The 22,230-nt window shown below is 44.7% G+C and overlaps 1 protein-coding gene across 2 annotated transcripts in view; it reads right to left on the bottom strand.

Moving 5' to 3' along the window:
- Positions 1-22,230, bottom strand: part of pdss2 (prenyl (decaprenyl) diphosphate synthase, subunit 2) — a 45,330-nt gene that overhangs the window by 3,575 nt on the left and 19,525 nt on the right. Inside the window, exons 3-7 of one of the 2 annotated variants that reach the window (XM_084450858.1) lie at positions 18,631-18,829; positions 11,494-11,568; positions 8,610-8,783; positions 7,280-7,411; positions 6,663-6,698 (exon numbers count right to left, since the gene is read on the bottom strand). In XM_084450858.1, the coding sequence (XP_084306984.1) occupies positions 6,663-6,698; positions 7,280-7,411; positions 8,610-8,783; positions 11,494-11,568; positions 18,631-18,829 (616 nt within the window). Of the gene's footprint in view, positions 1-6,662; positions 6,699-7,279; positions 7,412-8,609; positions 8,794-11,493; positions 11,569-18,630; positions 18,830-22,230 lie in introns of both variants that reach the window. The other variant, XM_084450857.1, reaches the window with a different exon arrangement.

Raw genomic sequence — 22,230 nt, 5'->3', positions numbered from 1 at the left:
ACTGAACATCTCTGGTCAGAAGGAGACACTGAACATCTCTGGTCAGAAGGAGACACTGAACATCTCTGGTCAGAAGGAGACACTGAACATCTCTGGTCAGAAGGAGACACTGAACATCTCTGGTCAGAAGGAGACACTGAACATCTCTGGTCAGAAGGAGACACTGAACATCTCTGGTCAGGAGGAGACACCGAACATCTCTGGTCAGAAGGAGACACTGAACATCTCTGGTCAGAAGGAGACTGAACTCAACCTCCCCTATCCCCTCCCTAAGTCCTGTGAAGGAGATTCTCTCACAATGCTGCTGTCTCAGAGTCTCTCTGTCTCCTCCACAAATAGGCCATGGTACCTTATCCCCCCTGATCTGGTTTCAGACGCGACCAGAGACCCCCCCCCAGACCCCTCCCCTCCAGTCCCTTAGTGCACCCCAACCTCTCCCCTTCTGCTCTCTATGCAACTGACTTTGGGGACCAAATGTCTCAACTTGGTGTCAGTTACAGGAAGCAGACCCCTCCCTCCCTCCCTCCCAGACCCCTCCCTCCCTGCACTCTTGCAACTCACCTTGCTTTATCTGTATGGTTTGTTCCAGTCACCCCTACCCACCCATACCCCAACACCCAAAGTCATCTGTTGTTGTTGTTGTTGTGAAATATGTTATGCAATACTGGTTCATTGTATCTAATTGCTTCCACTCCAGAAAAGTGTCATACAATATACAACATGATTTTAAAAGTACAGCAGAGGCTTCCGGTTAGCATGTGAAGGAGAAGGACGCGCCTTGAGGGGCTCCCGAGTGTTTTTCGGTATTTTATCTAAATTAACACCCAAACTTAACTTGAACGCTCTATTTTCTGCACTGATACCCCGCTAGACCATTCTGTTTGCTATTCATGATGTCGACTCGTAAAAAAACTAGAGTTTCCCCTGACGAAGCAGAAACGACGACGCCAGCTAGCTGTCATGGCGGCGACAACGATCTGCCCCCGGACCTCGATAAGCTTCGCGCTGTGTTGCTCTCTGAATTGACGGAGATCCTCACCACCACTATGAGAACGGTAGTGGCCAGTGCCCTGACACCTCTTTCTGCTGCCTTAGAGGAGGTCAAATCAGCCACTGACTCGCTTGGCCTGAAGACAACAGGCATGGAGTCAGCTCTCTCAGACCACAGCGATCGGATTGTCGCCCTTGAGGATATCTGTACTCGCCTACAGTCTGAAAATACTCAACTCAAAGCTAAAACTGAGGACTTGGAATCACGATCGCGTCGCAACAACCTGCGCGTGGTTGGAATTCCAGAGAAGTCTGAAGGCGCAGACCCAGTGAAGTTCATGACCGAGTTTTTTATGGATGTCATGGTCGCAAGCTTTTTTCCCTCTCCCCCGGTCCTCGACAGGGCGCATAGGATCGGCCCGCCACGCTCTACGGAGGGGGGGAGAGACTCGAGACCCAGGGTATTCATTGTCCGGTTTCACTACTTTCGCGATAAGGAGCGAATTCTGAGACGAGAGAGGGACACACGCCAACTTCAATACCATGGGCAGAATGTTTACTTCTTTCCTGACATGACCGCCAACGTCGCCAAGAAGAGAGCCGCTTTTGCTGATGTAAAACGCAAGCTACACGAGAAACAAGTCAGATTCTCACTCCTGTTCCCAGCCCGCCTACGCGTGGAGCACAGAGGCGAGAAGAAGCTCTTCGAATGCCCGAAAGAGGCACAAAGGTTCTACTACTCTCTTTTTCCAACCGTTGACTGACTGGGCACACTGTTTTTGAGCTTCAGACGAGACAACCTGCATGTTGAACTTTCTCATCCCGTCGTCGTCAATCGCTCAGGTGACATAAGACTCTAAATCTTACTCGACAGGCATCGTTTGTTTTATTGTGGTAGCCTACTGTTTTATACTGGTTGGGCTAAGTTAACTGAGCTACTAGTCTAGCTGTTAATTCCCCCTATTTGGCTAGCTCCGTTTGTTTTGTAATTGTTTACTGTGACGCTATTTTATGCTGGCTAGCTACTAGCCCACCAGCTCCGCCTGTTGAAGAGGTTCGGATGATTCTTTTTTTTCTTCACAATATCGAGGTGTTAATCTCTATATGCACCTATGGTGCTATGTTTGGACACTCGGGGGCGCCTCCGCTCAAGTAGAGGATTGTTCTTTCCCGGCAAGATGCATCGGAAATCCGAGCCATATTTCGACCTGCCGTCTTCATCGTTTGGGGATGAGGACTTTTGGGTTGGGGGGGGGGGGGGGGGGGGGGGGGGGTTCCATGTGTATTGTTATTGTTGTTGGCTTTTTTTTGTTTTTATGTGTATGTACACGCGCTGCTTTTTATTTTTCAACGCCTGGTCCTTTTATGCTTTGCTATACTTTCTCTAGGACTCTTTACATACATTTCCCCTCAATCAGCTGATGTCTAATAATGCAGGAAACTCAAATGACTCCATCAGGTTTCTGTCATGGAATGTAAAAGGTATGGGCCATCCAGTAAAGAGATCTAAGGTTTTGTCGCATCTTAAACATTTAAAAACAGACATAGCTTTCATACAGGAGACGCATATGCGTAACAATGATCATCCCAGACTCCGCAAATCTTGGGTGGGTCAGGTCTTTCATTCTACTTTTAATTCAAAGGCTAGGGGCGTTGCTATACTCATTCACAAGAGGTTACAATTCACCCCCAGTAATATTATTTCAAACCCTAATGGGAGATATTTGATTGTAACAGGCACCCTACTGCAGAAACCTGTTTTGCTGGTTAATGTGTATGCCCCTAATTTTGACGATGCCAATTTTGCAAACAGATTGCTGAGTACCCTCCCAGATTTAAACACACATCATCTTATTTTTGGTGGAGACCTAAATTGTGTTATTAGCCCTGTATTAGACCGCTCCAGTTCCAAACCGGCCCCTCCCTCTAATATGTCAAGAGCATTTGTAGATTTTATGTTGCAAAATGGCTGTGCTGACCCGTGGAGATTTCGTAATCCATATGCAAAGGAATTTTCCTTTTTCTCACCGGTGCATCACTCCTACTCCCGAATCGATTATTTTTTTATAGATGCCCGCCTCCTCCCCGATGTGATATCCTCTGAATATTTGGCAATAGTTATTAGTGACCACTCTCCTGTGGTTCTTGACATATCGTTAGCGCCCCACCACAGACCCCGCCCTCTGTGGAGATTCAATTCTCTACTTCTCTCTAACAAAGACTTCTGTGATTACATTTCCTCTTCTATTGACACCTTTGTCTCTATTAATCAAACAGATTCTACTTCCAGCTCTTTATTGTGGGAGTCCCTAAAAGCTTTTCTTAGAGGTCAAATTATATCTTACTCTGCCAATTTGACAAAAATACGTAGGGCTGACCAAACCCGACTTACGAACCTGATCCTCAATCTAGATCACCAATACGCCAGAAACCCTACCCCGGAACTGTATAAGGAACGTATGAATCTGCAGACGGAGTTCGACTTGCTCTCTACTACGCAAGCAGAACGCATGCTTTTACGGTCCCGTAGTACCTACTATGAGCACGGCAATAAAGCTAGCCGTTTACTTGCGCATCAGCTTAAACGCCAGGCTTCCTCGCGGCTCATTACTCAAATCAAGGACCCCCATGGTGGCCTGTTATCTGATCCTGCAGACATTAATGCAACATTTAAAGCTTTTTATTCTACTCTTTATCGATCAGACTTCCCAACAGACACCACCGTTATGGATAGATTCCTCGATAGCCTTGCTATACCCTCTATTGACCCTTCTGTTGCGAGTAGGTTAGATTCACCGTTGGAATTAGCTGAAGTAGTTGAAGCAATAAAATCAATGCAGAGTAACAAAGCCCCCGGCCCTGATGGCTATCCCACTGAGTTTTTAAAGAAATTTAGTGACAAATTAGCGCCGCTTCTCTTGGATGTTTATAGTGAGTCGATTGGACATGGTGTGCTTCCACCAACTCTGACTCAAGCGTCCATCTCTCTCCTTCTCAAAAGAGACAAGGACCCCACTCTCTGTGGATCCTATAGGCCTCTGTCTCTTCTCAATGTAGATGTTAAGGTCCTAGCGAAGGTGTTAGCGACTCGACTGGAGACAGTCCTGCCTGAGATTATTTCAGAGGAGCAGACGGGGTTCATTAAGGGGCGTCATTCCTTTTTCAACATCCGCACGTTAATGAACATAATTTATTCGGCCCAAACCTCCGGGCATCCAGAGGTTGTCATATCGTTAGACGCTGAAAAAGCATTTGACAGGGTAGAATGGCATTATTTATTTACTGTAATTAAAAAATTCGGCTTTGGTGATCGGTTTGGCTCTTGGATCCGTCTTTTGTATGTTAACCCCCAGGCGAGTGTTTGCACCGGTGACACCAGATCTGATTATTTTTCATTATCTCGTGGGACCCGGCAAGGCTGCCCCTTAAGCCCGCTCTTGTTTGCTCTGGCCATTGAGCCCCTCTCTGTAGCCCTGCGCTCCTCCCCCCTATTTCAGGGGGTCCGACGTGAGGGCATAGAGTACAGAGTGTCGCTCTACGCGGACGACCTTTTATTATATGTTACGAACCCAGCTACTGCTATCCCTTCTGTTCTTTCTATCCTTAACGAATTTGGCACATTTTCTGGATATAAGCTAAATTTACAAAAGAGCGAATGTTTCCCCATTAACATATCTGCCTCTGACCTCCAGAAGTTAAATTTACCATTCCGCTCGGGTCATTCTGGATTTAAATATCTTGGGGTCAATATCACTCGATCATTCTCTGCCCTATCTTCTGCTAACTTCGCCTTCCTACTTAACCAGACTAAATCTGATTTTCAAAGATGGGGCAACCTCCCTTTGAGTCTAATAGGTAGAATCAGTGCTGTAAAAATGACTGTTTTGCCCAGGTTTCTTTACTTATTTCACTCCATTCCAATATTTTTGCCAAAATCTTTCTTTCAGTCATTGAACAAACTGATAACATCATTCATTTGGGCAGGGAAACACCCCAGAATTAGCAGGAGTATACTGGAAACAAGTAAATTCGGAGGAGGCCTTGCCCTACCTAATTTTACGTACTACTACTGGGCCGCCAATATTCAAAAACTGTTATTTTGGTTTCATAGGGCCGACACCTCTTGGGGATCTTTGGAAGCTCTGTCATGTTTATCATCATCTCTTCCAGCCCTACTGTGTTCCCCAATCTCGACTTCCCCAACCAAACACACCAGAAACCCGATTGTATTAGCCTCCTTGAAGATCTGGTACCAATTTAGGCGTCACTTCAAATTCTCTTCTGCATCTGTATTGGCCCCCATCTGTGGTAATCACCTATTTCCCCCCTCCTCTTTGGATTCCTCCTTTTCTCTGTGGAAAAGGAAAGGTATTAAGTGCATTCTAGATCTGTATGAAAGTGACACATTCTGTAATTTTGCATCCCTAGCTAACAAATTTGGCCTGCCACATTCACATTTCTTTCGTTACTTACAAGTAAGACACTATGTCTCTGCTCAGTTTCCATCGTTCCCTGTACCACCCCCTGTCTTGCCATGGGAAGATTTGCTGAAACTAAGTCCCAATCTGAAAGCTCTTATCTCCCAAATGTATTGTTGTATCATGAGGTTTGGTGATAAGCGTGTCCTCAGTGCCAAGTCCGCATGGGAAAAGGAGTTGAATATCAATCTTACAGACGATTGGTGGGACATAGCAACTAAGAGGTTAAGCTCAACATCATCTTGTGCGTCTCTAGGCCTCATACAGTTCAAGGTCTTTCATAGGACCCACTATACTAAAGCTAAGCTAGCAGGGATATACCCAAACATAGACAATAGGTGCAACCGTTGTAACTATGCCCCAGCTGACCATAGTCATACTTTCTTTCTCTGTCCAAAATTGCACAATTTTTGGTGTTACGTTTTCAGAACTTTATCGGATGTCTTACACATAGACCTTCAGCCATGCCCTTCAACTGCTATCTTTGGTGTCCCCCTAGATGTGTCACATGCTTATACCAAATCGCAAGCGGATGTTATTGCATTCACATCTCTCCTGGCACGGAGACGGATACTCATGTCTTGGAAGTCACCTCTCCCCCCCTCGACCTCTTCCTGGTTGGGAGATGTGATGTTTTTTCTCAAACTTGAGAAAATCAAATATACTCTTAGAGGTTCTCTGGAGAATTTCAACCAAAGATGGAGGCCCTTTATCTCATACTTTAATAGACTAAAGCTGCTCCCCACTGACTGAATCATTACTGTCATACACTTTCTGTATTATCAGTGTTGTGTCCTGGTGTTTACTCTTTAATCCAAGCTCTTTATTTCACATTGCGCATGTGCTGTATTCATGTATTTATGTAGTACTGTTATTCTTATTGTAATTATTATTGATATTTACTTCATTATGTCTGTTATATTTTTATTATTTATTTATTTTTATGTTGTACTGTAACTCTTATTGTAATTATTATTGATATTTACTTCATTATGTCTGTTATATTATTATAATTTATTTATTTTTTCTGTTAAGGGTAAGGGGGTGGGGTGGGAGGGTGGTTTGTGTTTGTTATTGTTCCTGTTGTGAAAAGCAGAAAATTCAATAAAAATCGTTGATGGAAAAAAAAAAAAAAGTACAGCAGACTACAACAGATCTTAATGCACTATTGTAATCGGGATCTTCTAAACTCACCTTGGCATAATCCATTTGTCTTCCAATAGTTCTTGCCTGTTAAAAGAATGTACATTTAGTGTTAATATAAGCTTCTTTTTTTAAATTCAGTAGTTTCTATTGTTTTACCCATCACCTTGTACTGCTGATCAAACTGAACTGAGAAAAAAAAAAAAAGAGTACAGAAGTCCAGTATAATCCTGACCCAAATGTCTTTTGACGTTGTAGGGCACATCTGGGAACGATTCATGAACAGAGATCCGTAGAGAGTAGCCCCAGGAGACTGACGAGAGCCTAGCTTGCACACAGTTGTGAGCTTGTCCTTGATGGGCCCAAAGATGCTGGGTAACATTTTCATAATGACACGTCAGTAAACTAAAAGCTTTTTAAATGGATCGCGGAGTGCCTGTGACTACTCTCTCTCTACGACAATGACGACCCTTACCCCCACAGAGCACACACACAACAGCTCTACCAATAAGACAGATAGCACTCCAGCATTCTCTAATCTGGGAGATTGCTCCTGGATTTGCTCCTAGTTTAGCATATCAGGGGAGAGTTGCTGTATTTTAGAAGACAACGGGTACGAGGTAGTTTGTGAGCAGGGCCATAGAGGAGGAGGCGCCGCGGTTCAGTACCTGCTGCAGCTGATGACGCCATTTCTCCTTCCCCACAATCTGCCGATGGAACATGACGGGGGCAGAGTTCAAACTGAAGGACCCCAGGTCGCCTACACTGCTCTTCACAAATGGCTGCAGGTCAGAGTTCATCTGAAGAGGAACAGGTGAGGTGTAAATGACAGCATAGTATTATTCCACAACATGGCAGTTCCTTACTAATCAATGGTGTAATCAATCAAAATAAAACCATCTCCCCACCAATCTCAGAGTATTGGAAGAAATCACTTGCATACATTTCACATTTATATCATATACCATTCCACACATTCTTTAAATATCCAGCACACCATGTATGTGATTTTTGTTATGTAAAGCCTGTCTCAAACTATAAGCTAAAGTACCTTGTACAGGACTCTCAAAGTTCTACATACAATACCCCATGATGACAAAGTGACAAAACTTTTTTGGGACATTTTTGCAAATTTATTAAAAATACAACACTAAAATATCACATGTGCATATGTATTCACTCCGTTTATTCAATATTATGTTGAAGCACTGTAGCACCCGATAATGTAATAATTAACTGATAATGTAATAACGCCTGAAAATGTAATACAAGTTTGACTTAACTCAATCGAAAATTTAAAAACCTGATAATGTAATAACTTAACCAATAATGTAATACAACTTCCTGAATGATAATCTAATACCAATAAAATCGCCTGCAATATTCTTGTTGTGGCTGCGTATGGATCTTCCACACGCTACTGAGGTCCCTGAGAGGGTCAAATGAATGAAGCGTAAAAATATCCTTATTTCTGTGGGAGAGTGCAATCATCCAATCCACCAAGCAACTCAAAACAAGAGTGAATACCAACAGAACAATATTGCAGGGGATTTCGGCAAATTTTTGGAGGTGCTACCTTCAAAAAATTCTCCTAAACTTTTTTTTCACTGTCATTATGGGGTATTTGTAGAGAAAAAAATAAAGAATTTAATCCATTTTGGAATAAGGCTGTAACATAACAAAATGTGGAAAAAGTGAACAGATATCAATACTTTCCAGATGCACTGTAGACAAAGTATAGTCTTTTGTTTTGGAATATGGAAAGATAAAGGCATTTCATTTGAGCTCCAAATAATCTCTAGAATGTAATCAGGAACACTGCCTCCCTTCTTCCCAACGTTATCATACATGAAGCCGTGAAAATAGTTTTAAATATGTGACTTCTGAACCACTTCTACCACTTATATTTGATTGAATATCAAATATAAGTGGTAGAGTAACTTTTTTTTTCAAATTATCAATAAAGTCTTTCAACTTTGCTGTATTTATTAAACATGCCTTGTGGCCCAGTGATAAGTGTTTGCCGTATGTGTAGGCGAGTTCTTGGGCTTTCTGGTCATGTTTGGCCAGCTCCATCGCTGCCTGACAGCTCTTTGCCAGCAAGGCACCATGGGACAGGAAGGCCTGCTCCTCCCAGAAGGCCACAGTACTGTCATCAGCCAGACCCTTCTCCTGGAAGAACAGTTGAAGAAATAAGAAAACAAACAGAGGTAAAGGGACAGTTCAACATCGCTTTTTTGCCCTCATCACTCAGTTTTTCCCCTCTTTACCCAAACTCGTGTTGAATGACCAGATAGTTCTTGAGATGTCAAGTAAAATTAAGTGAATTTGCTTCCAGTGCATGGGGTTATCAATCAACAAACACATGTGGATTTACTAAATGTACTATTTAATAACTAGATTGAACTATTTAAGAACTAGATCTATATTGTTGACCTATAACTTAAAATCAAAAATTTCAGCTGAAACGTGAAATTTAAAGTTAATAATTACAGGACCTCAAGGGTCTTTTATTAGCCACACGGCAAGTGACACACAAACGTGAGTGAGCGGCAACATAGTACACACAGGTTTGCGTACAGAGCCAACAGATCCACGGATGACGCCGTGAACATGGCTCTGCACTTCGTTCTTAAACACCTGGACACTGCAGGCACCTACGCCAGAATCCTGTTTGTGGACTTCAGCTCAGCCTTAAACACCATCCTCCCGCACATTCTGGAGCACCTGCTGCGGGTGCTGGACTCTACCTGCAGGTGGATTACGGACTTCCTGACCAACAGGCCACAGCGGGTGAAGCTGGGTAAGAACATCTCCAGCCCAAAGTCCATTGTCATAGAAATTATAGTTATAGAATTATAGTTTCATCACCTCCTTTTGTAATTCACCACCTCCCTCAACCTTTCACATAGCTGTGCTAACCTAATTCATGACAGGATGACCTCCAGGAGGTCAACATACCTAGACGTTGTCTACTCCAGAATAACCATCCTTTGTCCCTTTGTCCCTTCAAGAAAATTACCACCTTTTCTCATGTCACGTGTCTGTATTCTCGACCACTGTTGATGACGCCTGCCATTTAATATAACGTACAATGGGTTAGCCAATCACATCCTGGAAGCGCCATACCTGTGTTTTGCTTGAATATAAGGCAGCGCAAGACCAGACTGGGGCACTTCACTTGGATAAACCACTCACGTGCGTTGTCCTGAAGTCCTTGCGCTCGTATGTTTTCTCAATAAACCAGACTTAACCTGTTTGAGCGAATCTTGGCAAATCCTTTTTGACTAGATCAGTTAAAATCCATTACAACATCAGCACTGGCTCTCCGCAGGGCTGTGTTCTGTCCCCCCTACTCTTCTCCCTGGACACCAACAGCTGCGTCTCTCTCCACCCGTCAGTCAAGCTCCTGAAGTTTGCGGACGATACCACCCTGGTGGGCCTCATCTCCAGGGCGGACGAGTCTGCATACAGGAGGGAGATCATGCGGCTGCAGAGCTGGTGCAATTGTAACAACCTGGCCCTAAATGCTCTCAAAACAGTGGAGATGGTAGTGGATTTTAGACGGAAAGCAGCCCCTCCCCCTCCGATCAACCTGGGAGACACCCCAGTGGCCTCTGTGGAGTCATGCCGCTTCCTCGGTATGACGATCTCCCGGGACCTGAAATGGGAGTTGAACATCGACGCTCTCATGAAGTAGGCCCGGAAGAGGATGTTCTTCCTGCGGCAGCTGAGGAAGTTCAAGCTGCCGAGGACCCATGATGACTCAGTTTTACACCTCCATCATTGAGTCCATCATCACCCTCTCCATCATCACCTGGTTCCCTGCGGCTACGGTCTGGGACAAGGCCAAGCTGCAGCGGGTGATACGCTCGGCGGAGAGGGTGATCGGCTGCGCCCTCCCCTACCTTGAGTCCCTACATGATACCAGGGCCTTGAGGCGGGCCAGGAAGATTATGGCAGACCCCTCCCACCCGGGTCACAATCTCACCCGGGTCACCCTGTAGGCGGCTACGGTTGCCAATGACTCTGAAAACCTGCCACAGACTCAGCTTTTTCCCCCAGCAGCACGCCTCATAAACGAGTCAAGGCATTGCGCAAGATCGGAATCAGTTAAAGCGGAAGTTTACACACGTATGTGCTGCGACTAAATAGTTCGATGCTAAATATTTTTAAAAAGCCTTTCCAGACGATTGGCGAATAGCATACTCTCACTGTCAGAGCCTATAATATTAGACTAAACACTAGTGGGGCAAGGTTTGCCACAATGTTGCTGACCAGGATGGTGCAAAATAGATTTGATAATGGATATGTTGCACAGCAAATATGCAGTATCCAACACTTCGTTCATGGCTAGCTAGCAGCAGGCTATGGGATTAGCTCATTTGGGTTGCTGTCAAAGCTGCCACTCTTATGTTGCTATAGTTATACATTGATAGCGCATTAATTTAGATCGGTGATTAAACTTCAGCCGAACTACATGTGCATTATACGGTTTTAACGCACACCTGTTGACCAATCAAAAAAGAGTATTAACTCAGGCCATGGTATAAGAAAGTTTATATCATGTTAATCACTTTAAACAGTGTAGGCTTCTCCTAAAGAAAACCTCTTTTAATTACTTAATCTGCAAATACAATGCTGTTGCAATTGTAATTACAGTTAGTAGCTATGTTTCCATCCACACGTTTTATGCGAATTAAGTTATATCGAATTAAAAATGCCTTATGGAAACAGTAAAATTCAATTAAAAATCATGAAAATCGACAAAAAGTTTGTACTGTCGATCTCATCGGATTTTCTCTTGTTCGATAAAAGTCTTTTGTGATAAATGCTTTATCCGATTTAAATGGCTACTGTCTGTTTCACAAAGAGAGCTTACCTCTACACTGTTGGAGTTCTCATAGTAGATTCCTTGCACCAAGTCACCAATTGCACTAGAGATCAGCTCCACGACCTGTCAAGAGAATATGGTGAAATATTTGAGACCTTTATAAAGTACCTTCAAAAGGATTTCATAACAGTAAAAGTAAGTAAACATTTGTGAAGTGCTGACAGTATGCCCCACAACAAAGTCAGTGCTCATGGTACATTATTTGAATACTTGTAATTATTTTGAATAGTCATAATTTACTATTTAATTTAAAACATTCAGAGACAGCTGATTGTTTGTTGACTACTGTTTTCCATTCAAGTATCTTGTTAATGTCGGAGTCATGGGTGATCGGCTTATTATTATTATTATTATTATTATAGAGATTATTATTCATCTCATTCTGTAAACTCTATGGCCACTGAACTGAATATCAGAGAAGAAATATTTAACTAGTGTTGTGATTAGAAAATAGAACTGCAGCTCCAGTACTTCACACATGTCCAGGGGTCATGGTTGGATGTCACTGGGGGGCAGCAGACATTAGCAGTGCTGACATAAGCAATATCAGATGTGTGTATGTGCAGCTAAAGCATGTTCATCAATATTATATTTAAGTTCTTATGTCAGGGCCTTTAAACTTTAAGTGGACAAACAATCATGAGCTTGTACAATGACTCTCCCAACCTTTTACTGGTCCTGCAAATACGGATGTGTATCATATAAATGCAAGACAGATTTTAGTCCAACAAATATAAACAAATGATACATACAACAATGTTCTTTACCTTGACTTCATCCACATATATAACTGTTTCATGCTTTACAGAGGTCTCTGTTTCAACATTAAAACAGTGAACGGGTCAGCTATCCTGACAAGGAGACACCAGCGAACTCTTCCAGGGAGAGGGTGTGGGGAGCGGCTGTGAACTGACCGGCTCTTCGTGGCGCAGCCAGCTCATTATCGGGCGGCGGCGGACGACCTGCTGCTTTCATAAAGCACATCCAGACTGAGCTTTGTTAATCAGGCTCTCGTTTAGAAGCACCTCCAGTTGAAAGTGTATTACGGAGCTATATCCTGGATCAGATGTCCAGGCTGAAGAGTCAGGGTAGAGCTGAGGCAGATGGCGAGCCACAAATAAGGAAATGTCATGAGGGCTGAGGGGTTAATGAGGCTTGGGATGAAGTAATCTGACATCTGGCTCTCAAGATCTTTTTCTCAACTTTCAACACTTTTTTTCATAATTTCACCAGGTGTGGCTGACTAGGCAGAGCATTGTTTGTGTATCATTAGCAGTAACAACAGCCTTGCAGAATCGCTTTACTCACAAGCTGTCACTTGCCGGAACTCTCACCTACAGTAGGTCAGGAGGGGTAGGTTAGGAGGGGTAGGTTAGGTAGGGGTAGGTCAGGAGGGGTAGGTTAGGCAGGGGTAGGTCAGGAGGGGTAGGTCAGGAGGGGTAGGTTAGGCAGGGGTAGGTCAGGAGGAGTAGGTTAGGTAGGGGTAGGTCAGGAGGGGTAGGTTAGGAGGGGTAGGTCAGGAGGGGTAGGTTAGGCAGGGGTAGGTCAGGAGGGGTAGGTTAGGAGGTGTAGGTCAGGAGGGGTAGGTTAGGTAGGGGTAGGTCAGTAGGGGTAGGTTAGGAGGGGTAGGTCAGGAGGAGTAGGTCAGGAGGGGTAGGTTAGGTAGGGGTAGGTCAGGAGGGATAGGTTAGGCAGGGGTAGGTTAGGTAGGGGTAGGTTAGGTAGGTGTAGGTCAGGAGGGGTAGGTTAGGAGGGGTAGGTTAGGTAGGGGTAGGTCAGGAGGGGTAGGTCAGGAGGGGTAGGTTAGGAGGGGTAGGTCAGGAGGGGTAGGTTAGGTAGGGGTAGGTCAGGAGGGGTAGGTTAGGTAGGGGTAGGTCAGGAGGGGTACGTTAGGTAGGGGTAGGTCAGGAGGGGTAGGTTAGGAAGGGGTAGGTCAGGAGGGGTACGTTAGGTAGGGGTATGTCAGGAGGGGTATGGGTAGGTCAGGTAGGGGTAGGTCAGGAGGGGTAGTTTAGGAGGGGTAGGTCAGGAGGGGTAGGTTAGGTAGGGGTAGGTCAGGAGGGGTAGATCAGGAGGGGTAGGTTAGGTAGGGGTAGGTTAGGAGGGGTAGGTCAGGAGGGGTAGGTCAGGAGGGGTAGGTCAGGTAGGGGTAGGTTAGGAGGGGTAGGTCAGGAGGGGTAGGTTAGGAGGGGTAGGTCAGGAGGGGTAGGTCAGGAGGGGTAGGTTAGGAGGGGTAGGTTAGGAGGGGTAGGTCAGGAGGGGTAGGTCAGGTAGGAGTAGGTCAGGAGGGGTAGGTCAGGAGGGGTAGGTTAGGAGGGGTAAGTCAGGAGGGGTAGGTCAGGAGGGGTAGGTTAGGTAGGGGTTGGTCAGGAGGAGTAGGTTAGGTAGGGGTAGGTCAGGTAGGGGTAGGTCAGGTAGGGGTAGATCAGGAGGGGTAGGTTAGGAGGGGTAGGTCAGGAGGGGTAGGTCAGGTAGGGGTAGGTCAGGAGGGGTAGGTTAGGAGGGGTAGGTCAGGAGGGGTAGGTCAGGTAGGGGTAGGTCAGGAGGGGTAGGTTAGGAGGGGTAGGTTAGGAGGGGTAAGTCAGGAGGGGTAGGTCAGGAGGGGTAGGTCAGGAGGGGTAGGTCAGGAGAGGTAGGTTAGGTAGGGGTTGGTCAGGAGGGGTAGGTTAGGTAGGGGTAGGTCAGGTAAGGGTAGATCAGGAGGGGTAGGTTAGGAGGGGTAGGTCAGGAGGGGTAGGTTAGGTAGGGGTAGGTCAGGAGGGGTAGTTAAGTTGGATCAGCAGCATACATGTACAGAATACATGGAAGAACCATTTAATAACGTAGGAATGAAACCTCAGCCTGCTGCTCTCAGTTCATAATGTCAAACAGACGCCTTCTGAAACCTAAGAACTCGAATGAAATCAGTGTTCACTTTTTTTAATACTACAGATACAGTATGAGGCAAATGTAATAACCTCAATGTATTATCAAAAAATAATAGTCTCACAAATAGTCTCCTCAACTAAACTATATTTTCTTAGACGTAGGCTTTTTGGGGGGCTGAAGAGCTTCTCATGTGTCTCCACCAAAGGACTGCAGTTTCCACATCCCTCTTGCAGGGGGCATGCATGTCTACATTTTATTTTACATTTCATGTCCCAATAGTGTACTACAAAACTTTATGTTAAAGGAGTAGTAAAGGGAAAATGCATGTTTAGCCCTGTTTTAATGTTACTTATGATCATATACAATGGTTCAGTTCAAAACGTTGCCAAAACTAGCATTTTTGAGAAAGTTGATAATTGCTCTACCACCGTTTTGGTCATACAATGGATGTGGGTGGGCACCTTGAAAAATATCAAAAACATGTTAAACTCTCGATTTCAAAGACAAGAAACTCACCTAGGTGTTAGTTGGCGTTCTGACATATAATTCGCCATAAAGTAAGATTCTAGTTCATCTGGAAAGGCTTATTTAAAATATTTAGCATCAAACTATTTAGTCGCAGCACATACATGTGTAAACTTCCGCTTTAACTGATTCCGATCTCGCGCAATGCCTTGATCTCGCGGTAGGTGACGTCCGTGGATTCCGGCTCAGCTCCCTTCCTTGAAAAGCTAGCCGCAACAACAAGACAGGCTCGTGCAAAGCATTTGTTTGGGATCTCTACAATGACACGCTATTGTGCCGTTGCCAATTGTGGCAAAATCCGTTCATCTGTAACTTGTCATAGACTTCCCCACAACGATCCGGCAAGATTGATGTTGTGGCTAGAATTTCTTTACTTGGACGTAAACACCCCCGTGGATATTCTTCGGGTCTTAGATCACCGTGTGTGCGCTTTGCATTTTGAGGACAAATGTTATAAGCCTAGGCTATTCTCGAAGAAATCTCCCAAAAGGGTCTTCCTCAAACGTGATGCTGTTCCAACTTTACATACAGGAACGACAGAAGACGAATGAGTGGAAGAACTTGGGGTAAGTTCTTATTGCCAGCTGTGTGTGTGCGCCGGTGTGTGTGTGTATTGAAGCATAATAATAATAATAATCCCTTTACTAAGACTAACTTTAGAAAAATAGAATTGTAATAAGTGGTCTTACAGCATGAAATTATCAAAACTGTAGATTTATTCGCTCTGACATAAATACTAGAGGTACAAGCAGGACTCACTTTCAACAGGCAAGGAGTCAGACTCATGGACCGAAAGGTTTGCTTTGTCAGCTGTTAGCAACAGGTCCCACTCGGTACAGCACAAACTTTACTCTTTGGTGGGCATCTGTCGGCAATGTTTGCAAGCACACCACCAAACACCCGTGGTTCGTGGTATAGCGACAGCTTCATCGACCGTCTCTGGCTCTGCGGTTCGGCTAGCCTCCATCTCTTCCATTCTTCTCCTCACTATATTCAGGCTCGAAACGATAAGCGCTGCCGTTAAAGTCTAATTCCTCGCGATCAAATTCATACTCTTCTAGATCAGCCATTTTGATAAGCGTTTTCTGAACTGTAGCCTAGGGCTTCCTTGTCTGTGAGCGAAAGAGTAGCGTGAGCAGTGAGCAAACTAGCTAGCCTGGCCAACATAAACAATAGTAAGTAGTTCCACTTCCTGAATCCCCTCTGCGGATTGATCTACACATCTACAACGGTCGCTTCAATACAAGTCAATGGATTTCATAAAATGATCAATAAAACCCTACAGGATTCATACTTTGCAGCGAATTTGATGTCAGAACACCAACGGACACCAATTACCCCCTCGATGAGCTTCTTGTCTTTGAAATCGAGAGTTTAACATGTTTTTGAATGATTTTTCAAGATGCCGATCCACATCCATTGTATGACCAAAACGGTGGTAGAGCAATTATCAACTTTCTCAAAAATGCTAGTTTTGTCAATGTTTTGATCTGAACCATTGTATATGATCATAGGTAACCTTAAAACAGGGCTAAACATGCATTTTCCCTTTACTACTCCTTTAAGTGCCTTCATTTCATATGATTGTTGACCTAGCAGCTTGAGATGTCATCTAAACTTAACCTAGGGTTTTATATAGGCAGACCATTTCTTCAAAACAAGTAGCATTGGAGCATTTACACGATAAATTAATAATCCAATATATGTAATACTTTAATCTTATATCCTTTGAGAGTGTGATGACTCTCCTACTCACTCAACCTGGCTCCCTGTATCCTTTGGTTAATTGTGTCCATTAGCAAATTGTGGAAACCTAAGCTTTACGAAACAGCCCAAAAGACAATGCGCTTCCAGTGTAACCAGATGTGCTCTTTGCTAGCTGGGGAGAGGGAGGGGGGGTCTTTTTTTGGAAGGTATCAGATATGCCCCCCCCCCACCTCCCCTCGTACTCCATTCCCAAACCCAGCCGGATCGTGTTCTGCCGACAGGTCTGTGAGGGAGGGAAACGAGATCTGCATCCAGAGATTACTTTACCATTTATACCAGTACCAGCCTGGATTCCTCTCAAGGCCAGGACACACAATCCAGATCAATCACTCCCTTTAAAAACCCCTGGTTTAAGTGAAAAGCTTCTAAACCTCAAAGTGCTACTGCGTTCAGGTGATCCTGACCGGGCTCACACTCATATACACACAGAAACCATGGGAACATGGACACCACTTAGACAGGGGGATTCAAAACGGCATTTCTTCCCTTCTTTTGAAGATTGACAAGATTGAAACTACATGTAATGGTCCAGAAAGGTGTACTGCCAGAACAGTACTAATGTAAGGACTAATACATCAAAAGCACATTAGAGTGATCAGTTTTCATCCTCCTCAGTCCAAGATAAGAGTATAGGTGTCAATTCCATCACTGACAGCGTGAGACATCTGTTAAACAAGACATCTGTTAAACACACAGCGGTGTCTTCTTCTGTTCTGCCATGAATGTCATTTTGAGTCCTACGGTACCTGCTTGTGTTTGTTTTAGTAGTCCTTGAATAGGCTATTGTGCTCCACTTTGCACTTTTGAAGCCATACTTACTGATCGATTTCTGGTTGATATCAAGGAATTCCGTTTACATCATTAAGTCCAGAAAGATTAACACCGTTCTCTATTGAAGCAGCAAAAAGTGGGAATGACAAATCTGCGGTTCTGACTGAGGAAGACCATACTGTATTGACAAAATCCATTAAGTGCACTTTTTGAATATTTGAAGGAATATATAAAATATTACATATTTGGGTCACGAGTGCAATACTTGATACTTCTAAATGCAAATTAATTACTTTATTTTTCCTTCATTGTTATCGTTTCCAACAATTTTCTCAAATCTCTTGTAGCTGGCGGTAACTCTGCCACTGATATTGCTTCATGCACACTGGAGACTAAATGGATCTCCATTCTAAGACTAAATGGATCTCTATTCTAAGACTAAGGATCTCTATTCTAAGACTAAATGGATCTCTATTCTAAGACGCATTGTGGTTGTCACTCACATTATGGATGACCGATTTTGGACAGGCATTTCTAGACGCCCCACTCACGGTCCTGAGCTTTAACCCAGCTGAGAGGGGCTGGGGTGGGTCAGTCTGATCGTGAGGGGAAACCTAGTTATTTTGATCCACTCAAGCCGCCACATTCTGACAGTCGAGCCTGGTGACAGATTCTGTCAGCAATGGGAAGCCAGTGTACGCACTCGATATGATCTGTGGTGTGCTTATGACATCAGCCCACACACAATCACACCACATGAGCCCACGCACACACACACGCACGCACGCGTGCACGCACACGCACACAGAGCAATCAAAGATTATTCTCAGATGCACTTTGGATGTGCATGTAATTCTTAATGTTTGTGTGAGAAATAACTTCATTACAAAATGTGTGTGTGTGCGTGCGTTCATGTGTATATCTGTGTAGGCATACACTAATGTCTGCCTTTCAGTAGCCTGAGTGAGATAATAGATTTCTTGATTCAATAAATAGTCTAGGGCCAGGCCAAACTCACACAGATAGCTAGTGCACACTAAGTGGTGTTTGAGCATCTCTGTCAAAACTATTACTGCTCTCAACAATACCCTGAGCAGTACAGTTTTACCCACAATTATATCAGGGAACAAATCCATCAGATGTGTCAACATTCAGAGGGGGAAGTTGCGGGTGGGTACAACGATTGAATCATACCTTTGTATTATTTAGCTGGGCCAGTCCAGTGCAAGCATTAGCAAGCAGGAAGTCTCCACTCAGTATCGCCATCTTGTTTCCAAACTGCATGTCCTTCAGAGGTCCGTCTGAGTTGGTCCACTCTCTGAGATCAACGATTCCTCGGTGCACCAGGAAGGCTGTGTGGATGAGCTCTGTGATCTCAGCCAAGTTCCGCTGGCTGACAGGGACAAAAACACAGCACTTAAACTATATTTATGATGATTTCTTTCTGTTGAAAAAGGTCTTGAGGTCTTTCCCCCACAAAGCAAAACTACCATGATGTGTAGATTTGTCATTATTGACAAAAAATGTCTTTAGGTTGTTTGTGCTTTAGGGCTCTGCTAGTGGTAGGGAATAACAGTCCTTGATTATCAGAGAAAAGAGATTAAAGTGCTCTTTGAATGGAGCCTATTAATGCAACCCTTAGATAGGATATAATCAAATGTTGATTCAGTCATTGCTGGGGGATAATTAGGTCCCTCTCCATATGGGCCGAGGCAGCCACAGGCAGACAAGGGGCTCTACCCAGTCAGGGTTGGGTGCGCTGATGGCCACTTACCACCATCTTTCACTGGGTGTGTGAAAATGTCCTGATGAGATATTTCAATAACAGTGGCCTGTCAACCCCAAGCTCCTACCCATCGCAGTACACATACGTGTCTGGCAGCCAGGTAATTGCGCGTTCGATGATCGCCCTGAAGTCGTTATTAAAACGCAGTAATGCCGTCTATTTCTGCTCTCAATCACATCCATTGTCCCCCAGCTTCCAGGAGGGGTGGATATCACCCTTTGTGACGCAAACCCCCAATTCAGTTGCCCAATTGAGATCCCAACAGTAATCAGATGGAGTAAATTGCTAGACTTTTAAACCAACTTAAAAACGACCACAAATTAACATTATGGCGAGAATCAGTGCATGTCTATACTATAGTATACTAATGGTAGATGTTCTTACACTGCAACATGATTTCATGGCAATGTATTGCTGTCTAGATAGTTGTAATATTATGTTGCTTACATGACCTACAATATCACTCTGTACTTCTTTCAGGGCTACTTCATCCTCCTAAGCGCATGCATTTCAAACCCCTCCCTATACGCAATGTATATATTTCACTGCAGAGTCTCTTGAGTCATGTGAAAAGGCCTTTAGGGTGAGGCAAGAGGAGCAGCTTTGGACCGGGGTGGTTTTACTGTCCACTGGATTACAGGACAACACATTCACCCCCCCCCCCCCCACACACACACAGCCTGCCCCCCCCCCACACACAAACAACCTGCCCCCCCCACACCCAGCCTGCCCCCCAGGCCTGACTGGATCTCTCTAAGTCCATGTTTCATGACAGAAGAGCAGTTTGTCCCATAGATGGCAGATCCTCACACTCATCCATCCAGCAACATGATGACAGATTCCTACATCTGCCAGACGTCAATCTGAGGATGGAAAACCAGAGAGCAGCCTGAACACCGGCCTGAACACCAGCACACCACATAAACCCCAGAGACCGGCCTGAACACCAGCACAACACATGAAGGGAACTGCTTCACAGAACACATGGACTGTGGGTGCAATAGCAGAAAGCGTCATCAATACAATGACAGGCAAACTGTACATGAATATTATTAACATTATATTACAGTAATCCTCATGTACACTGAGCACAAGATAACATAAGTGTCAGATATGACATCAGTCTATGCATAGTGAGCAGGCAGCAGGCCAATCAGAGCATACTAGGGTCAGTAGATAAAAGGCAAGTTGATGACCAAACTGAGCATGATTTAATAGAAAGCGGGTTAGACAAATTAAGACTGATAAATGATAGATGGATAAATTATGGATTCATAGATGGATTGATGGATGAGCATTTGAAAGACGGAGAGATGGATGGTCAGTAGTGTAAATACCTACTTGTATTAATGAGAGACAAGGCAGAAAGGTCATTACGTGTAAAACAGAGACACTGGGACAAACAAGAATGAAAAGAGCGAGAGGAAGCTTTGAGAGGAAGACAGCAGAAGAACGTCCCTCTATGTCAAAGGTCGTCTTCAACGATGCAGGTTAAGGAATTCCAACTCCAAATGTTACTTTTGAGTGTTATAGCCTACACGAAACAGATCTCGCAATATTTTTCAATCTTCTGATAGAAGCCCCAAGCCTAGTCACCAATGCTGTGTTCACAATCTCGCCGCGGGATCAATGGGTCGGCGCGCGAATCCGCCGCAGAAAGTTCAAAAAATTGAACTTTTGCGAATGTCGCCGCGCGGCGAATCCTGGCCGCCGAGTTCTGCGATTCGCGCCGCCCGCCGCCCAGTTCGCGCAAATTGTATTGACTTTCTATGTAAACTCCCCGCGCCGCAGGAAAAATTTGCGCCCGCTGTGAACACAGCATAAGTCCCTTCACTCTGTAGCTCCAGATCTGCAACCCATGACCTAGAGACAGGGATGGGCAATTTCATTCAGACTAAAAGGTCAAGGTCAGTAGAAGACGATTGTGCCCATTTTGAAGCACGTTTGGCAGCAATTACAGCCTCAAGTCTTCTTGCGTACGATGCTACAAGCTTGGCACACCTATTTTGGGCAGTTTCTCCCATTCTTCTTTGCAGATCCTCTCAAGCTCCATCAGGTTGGATGGGGAGCGTCAGGTGCACGGCCATTTTCAGATCGCTCCAGAGACGTTCGATCAGGATCAAGTCTGCGCTCTGGCTGGGCCACTCGAGGACATTCACAGACTTGTCCTGAAGCCACTCCTTTGTTATCTTGGCTGTGTGCTTTCGGTCATTGTCCTGCTGGAAGGTGAACCTTCGCCCCAGTCTGAGGTCCAGAGAGCTCTGGAGCAGGTTTTCATCAATGATCTCTCTCTACATTGCTCCATTCATCTTTCCCTCGATCCTGACTAGTCTCCCAGTTCCTGCCACTGAAAAACATCCCCACAGCTTGATGCTGCCACCACCATGCTTGACTGTAGGGATGGTATTAGCCAGGTGATGATACCACCATGCTTCACTGTAGGGATGGTATTAGCCAGGTGATGATACCACCATGCTTCACTGTAGGGATGGTATTAACCAGGTGATGAGCGGTGCCTGGTTTCCTCCAGACGTGACGCTTGGCATTCAGGCCAAAGAGTTCAATCTTAGTTTCATCAGACCAGCGAATGTTGTTTCTCATGGTCTGAGAGTCCTTTAGGTGCCTTTTGGCGAACTCCAAACAGGCCGTCATGTGCCTTTTACTGAGGAGCGGCTTCCGTCTGGCCAATCTACCATAAAGGCCTGATTGGTGGAGTGCTGCAGAGATGGCTGTCCTTCTTTAGTAGGCATAGCGAGCAATTGATGCGCGCAACATCAATTAATTCATTTCCAGGGACAGCTTCACCTAACGCTGTACCGTACCAACTCGTCTAACGATGTACCTTAAGACACCCACTAAGGGATACAGCTCCTTCGCTAAGGTATATCTTAAGAACCTTCGGAGAGTTCTAAGGTACATCAAAACTTAGAAATACGGCCATGGTGGTTCCAAACTTCTTCCATTGACGAATGATGGAGACCGTTGTGCTCATTGGGACCTTCAATGCT

This window comes from Borostomias antarcticus (genome assembly GCF_949987555.1).
Source record: "Borostomias antarcticus genome assembly, chromosome: 16".
NCBI lineage: Eukaryota > Metazoa > Chordata > Actinopteri > Stomiiformes > Stomiidae > Borostomias > Borostomias antarcticus.
This window is presented reverse-complemented; position numbering and strand designations above follow the sequence as displayed.